The sequence below is a fragment of the Camelus ferus genome, chromosome 26 (assembly GCF_009834535.1).
Source record: "Camelus ferus isolate YT-003-E chromosome 26, BCGSAC_Cfer_1.0, whole genome shotgun sequence".
Taxonomy (NCBI): Eukaryota; Metazoa; Chordata; class Mammalia; order Artiodactyla; family Camelidae; genus Camelus; species Camelus ferus.
In genome coordinates this window covers 23601725-23607351 of record NC_045721.1, presented here as the reverse complement: position 1 = coordinate 23607351, position 5627 = coordinate 23601725, and the positions used below count along the sequence as shown (strand labels likewise).

General features: G+C 42.9%; 1 protein-coding gene across 1 annotated transcript; it reads left to right on the top strand.

Moving 5' to 3' along the window:
* The first annotated feature begins 973 nt into the window (after window positions 1-973).
* LOC116660090 (beta-defensin 130B-like) lies at window positions 974-4685 on the top strand. The gene is made up of 2 exons (XM_032468765.1): window positions 974-1031; window positions 4504-4685. Exons 1-2 carry the CDS (start codon window positions 974-976, stop codon window positions 4683-4685), a joined length of 240 nt encoding a protein of 79 aa, XP_032324656.1.
* The last annotated feature ends 942 nt before the right edge of the window (window positions 4686-5627 follow it).

Sequence of the window (5627 nt, the reverse complement as noted above, 5' to 3'; positions counted from 1 at the left end):
CAACTGTATCTCAATTCTATAAAATAGATAAAATAAACAAACACATCAGATAATAAACATGTAAATGATCAAAAGTCATCATCATAGAAAACATAAAAGTATCTAAAGCGTTTCCCCCCAAAAGCTGATACCACGTAGATGAACGTTTATAAATGAAAAAGACAAACGAATTTAGATAAATGTGTCGTTAAGCCATTGATCAGTGGCTGAGTTAGTTTTAGATAAATTGGTTTGGGTCAAGTAATTCTTGGCCAATGGCATATTCTTAGGCGTTCAGAGCTTTGCTTCTATACGGGAGGGTAGGGGAAAGGCGAGGGGTCTCTCTAAGCTGTAGACATACATAGCCTTTTGACAATGGACGGCTATTGGGGAAACAGTGTGCTCTTTATTTAACTCTTCTAATCTCACCAAACTGGTCATATGGGACAGTTGTACAAAGGATTGAGAACAGATGAGGAACTTTTAGTTTTCAGTGTATTTCAGTGAACTAAGTGTATTTAACCTTACAGAGGCTATTAAGAACATAGTCCATACGTGATGCTAGCCTCTCTTTTTAAGGAATAACTTAAAATATAACATCTTGTTTTTTCTTTTAGAAATGGTCCTTGGGCAGTTATTTTACCCCTCATGTGGACGAGTTCCCTTGTAATCCAGAGGACTTGGGTAAGTAGAACTTTGCCCTCAGTGACCTCACTTCTTGGCTCCTTCAAAAGATTGGCCAAAGATACTGACGTCTGGGAACTTTGAGAGCCCATAGAAAAAGTAAAGGATTAGCCATTTGGTTTCCAATGACTAGGTTAATTTGTCATCAAATTTAAAGACTCTAGGCTTTGGACATATTCCAGCGGAAGCTGTTTTATTTTCTTCCTCGTTAAGCTTCACTGACCACAAGGAACCTCAGTCCCTAGAAGTAAATAAAAGGCCCTGTGTCCTGCTGCTCCTCATCACGCACTTCTGTACTGGGCGTTCAACCATGAGACTCCGCTCACTCCTTTCTGTTCTCCTCCTCTCTTTCATTATAATCCCAGAAGGTAAGATGATGAACGACTGTAGAGACAGGTTTCTCAGGAGACCTCCTGGGATGCTCAATTATACTGTGGCCACCTTAACTCAGGGTCTAGTGCACACCCTTAGGGACACAGAAATCCAACATGATCATCCGTCTCAGAACTGATGAGGCCAAAACTGTGAAGCAGGACAAGGATTTCCATCAACGGAAAATGAGATCCAAGAGCTCCACGATTAGAAAAAGGAGCTCAGGTAGAGGTGGAAGTGGAGAAGCTCTGACATGTGACTTGCAGCTCAGGGTATGAGGCAAGTAGCTTCCACGAGGGCCCCAGTCTCCGAAAAGGAGAGCGATAGCGGCCGCTACCGTGGCACACCCGGTTAGCGGAAGGGAGCAATGTAGAGTCATTTGGTGCTAAATATTTGTGAAGGACAGAAGTTAGGCTCATAAAATGGAGCTCAACAAAAACCGATTGTATCAAGTTATTAAAAACCAGTAGGCAGCAGGAAATTTGGGGAAGGCATAATGTGTTCATTGAACATAGATTAAGTCTGAGTAACTCTCTTCTTTGATTCATCTACAAGATTCTTTCAAATACAATCCAACACACTCACTTGCTTGATCTTTGTCTAATCTATGGATACCTTGAGATCTGCCCGACTTGTAGTTGTCCCTCTTGAAGGAGTTCATGTAATTCTCATTTGGCTGTCAGTTCTGTCAGAAGACACAGCCCGGGGGGGACACAACTGCAGTGACAGCTAATGTAAAATTATATGATTTTAGTGACTAAAAATTAGAAGGCAACTTAAAGGTTAATTCTTTGATTTTTTTTACAGATAAGAGAATCCATGTCCACAGAAAGAATATGACTTCCCTAGGGTAACACAGGTGGTGCCAACACTGTAGGTAGAACCAAGTATTTTGAATCTGGGTCAGTGTTATCTCCACTGATCTACAGGTGTGAGTGTGCCCATAGAACGGTAACCCTGATTTCTGTCAGGCTTTATACCTCAAAATACCCTAATTTGACATTGAAGATCCCTAGGAGATTTTTTAAGTTTCTTCTTTGGGAAGTTACATTGTCCTTGAAACATGTTAATTCACTTACCTCTGCACTGTCCTTCCTCAGTGTTTCAGGTAGGCATGTCAAATCAGCCTCATATTCTGGCATTACTACTGATGCTAGCCTTTAAATTTTTCTGATCTGTGTTCCTTAAAACCTTGTAATTGCCATGACTTCTCAGACAGCTGACAGCACTTGCCTCAAGATAACTATGTCTCCACAGTTGATGAGTGAATTTTTCTTTTTGCTCATGCTTGCCCTCCAACACCTATGCTAAATTCAACTCAACATAAATGACTGTCTCCACTGGAAGTCATACCCCAGGTTACGGGCCTGTTTTGTTTTGTTTTGTTTTTGTTCAAGGCTAAGGGGGGACTGTTCTCCTGGAAGTAAGGACCTAGCTGAAACCCAGCATTATGGTGGGGGAAGTGATGGAGCCGCGGTTCAGTCTTAGGGTTGGAAACAATTTGAGAAGAAAGGTTGTCCCAGAGCGAAGGCCAGAAACAACTGATGGGAAAACAGGAGTCCCGGAGACCTAGGCTGAAGAGTAAGAGACGTTAACACAGGAACGACAAGACTGGACTCCCACGAATGCAATGGCACATCCAAGAGCGGGGGCCAGATAGTCAAAAACAGGCTGAAGCCAGTGAAGTTTAGAAGGAATAAGAGACAGAAAATGTGTGTGGGGTCAATGGATACTTCACTGCGTTCAATGGTGACAAATGCTTACTGAGTACCTGCTACTTTACATGGACTGCATGAGATGCCCAAGATATAACGGGAAATAAAAGGAGGGTCTTCCCACAGTGTCGAAGACAGTGTTAGTCAAATGACTACAAATCAGTATATAATTATGAATTTTAATGAGTACAGTGAAAAGGAACAGATTATTATGAGTGTCCAAAGCATGTGGTCATTGTCAGTTTGCAACATCAGAGAAGAGTTCCTTGAGGTATGCCTTCTGAGCCAAAAACTGAAAGCTAAGTGTTACTCAGTGAATCCCTTGCAAGTAGCCCTCAACACTCCTGGCAAAGGAAGCAGCCAACGCAATGTTCCTGATTCAAAAGAAACCAGTGTGCTGAAGGAACTGCAAGAAGGCTACCATGTGAGAGCAGTAGTTTATACGAGAAAATGTGCCATGCATTTCAGGGAATTATGCCAAAGTAAATTGTTTGGCACCAATGCTAAGTCTGCAGGGGGCAAGGCTAGCAAACTTTACACTGGAAAGTGGTAACGACTAGGATCTTGAGCACCCAGTGGGGTTTGGTTTATGCTGAAAGCAGGATTCTCTGTAGGATCTAGGCAGCCTACGAGCCTGACAGGTCTTTCCCTTTGTTTCACTACTTCTACTATTTTTCCTTCAGAGTCTCTCTTCCTGGTTCCACCAAAGAAGGAGTTTCAAGTTTAGAGTAGCTTCTTTCTTTTCTAATCTGGAAATAATCATCTTTTGAGGTAAACGCATGGAATTAAGCCCGAGAAGCCACCAGCAACCGTGTGGAAACAGATGGAGGGCAGAAATAACGATCATGAGAAATGAGGAAGTCAAAGTGCCTAACTTTTCAATCTGGTCATTTCTGTGATCCAAAGGTCATAGCTAAGTCGGATCTGGCTCTACGTGAACTAAGTCATAATCATGCTTGGACTTGAAAATGTGTCCTGTCCCAAGTCTCTGCCATCCTCTGCATTAGCGTCCCAAAGGTAGTTCCTACTCTAGGCACCATGACTCACACTCCATTAAAGCAGGATACCAAAGTGCGAGCGAGACAGGGCCAGCAAAGGTGGTGAGGAAAAGGTATCGCCGAACGTTGGAAGGATGCGTAATTCACAGGCAGAAAGCACCAGGGTCCACGATGACAGATGTGGGACAGGTAGACAGTGTGCACAACAAACTGCTTCAGCGCTAACCTGGAGGACGAGTCTGGAGGACGTGATGTTAAGTGAAACAAGCCAGTCAAAGAAGGTAAAGGCTGCGTGACTCCACTTACTTGAGTACCTGAAACAGTCAAACCCCTAGAAACAGAGATCAGGGGACAGAAGGATGGATGCTTCCTTTGAAAGTCTTTCTTAGTGAAGGTGTTATTGGCATTTGGGCCAAGACAATTCACCAGGTGAGAAATTTAACAACCCTGAGCCTTACCCACGAATACCAAGGACATCTCCCCAGTCATGGTGACAACAGACCGCCCCACACGTTTCAACAGGCAGTGCCTCCAATAAGGACAACTCTCTAAAAGCTTCTAGAAATCAGCCTGCCCTCCCTAAGATGTGCATAGTCCCACACTCTTAGCACCTCTCCTCCAAAAAGCTGCTTCTTTTGCATAAGTGATTCATTTATTCTATCTCAAAGCCATTCTTCTGTAAATTTATTGCTTTATGTACATTACTAATAATTCGATGGTGAATTAACGATGTTTTCCAATCTCTTTCTGTGCAGCAAGGACTGGCCTTATTCCAGGGGAGAAACAATGTCTTTTTTTGAGAGGGTTTTGCAGTGATGGAGGATGTGACACCACAGAAGACACCCTTGGTATATGTAATGATGAAAAAAAGTGTTGCAGAAAGTGGTGGACATTTTTTCCCTACCCAACGCCAGTTCCCAAATCAAAATCTCCTTGATGACGGCAAACTGTAAGCCATACAAACTCCAGAACACACGGATGAATTTCACAGACTCTTGTTCACCTCAGAACTCCAGAGCCTGTGGGTAAATTATACAGACCCCTCTTCAGCTTGTTTTTCCCCCTCAGCTGGAAATAAATGTCCTCACATCCTCATCCCTGGGAGTTTTCTTCTTGATGCACATGCCAGCCTCCTAAGAACCACAAGACTAAATTAAATAACAGATGAGTTTTGTCCCCTAAGATGTTTAAATAAAATGCCTTTCTTAAAAAAAGATAAGGATAAAATTTTAAAACATGAGAATAATAATAAGGGCATGAAATGGCAGTAAGCAGTGTTTGACTATTTAAAGGGGAATATCAACCTTCTTCCTCAACTGCCTCTGAACAAAAGGCACTTTCATTAGTAAGAGAGACCTACTTGGGAGACACGAGTTAAGGTCTGCTCCTCCCGTGGTTCTGCTACCACTGCACCTGAGCACGAGGCTCACTCCCCACCCAGTCCTGCCGACACTAGCTGAGGCTGGCCTTGCTCTATTCCACCTTAGCCCTGGCGGGATGGCTTCCTGCAAGGAGGCTCACTGGTGGAAGACAGAGAGCCAAGGACTCAACATGCTCTGGTAGTTCTTTCCAAATTCACCATGAGATAATTCCACTTTCTAGCTGGAATAATTTCCACCAGAATAATAATTCTGGGTAATATCTACTTTATGGCCAAGAAAATTAAAGGGCAAGAAAGTCATATGGCATGACTTCCACAAGGATGGAAAAAATCTTTTGAAGGAGGCCAAATTGGCCCATAAACAAAATTCCAGGTATTTGTTTCCTCAACTATAAAGCCTACGGTCAATGAATCAGAAGAAGGCAGGTTATCTCACCTTCTAATACTCATAGGATTCATGCTCCTGGTGTTGATATGGGTATCAGCTGTCCACAAGAC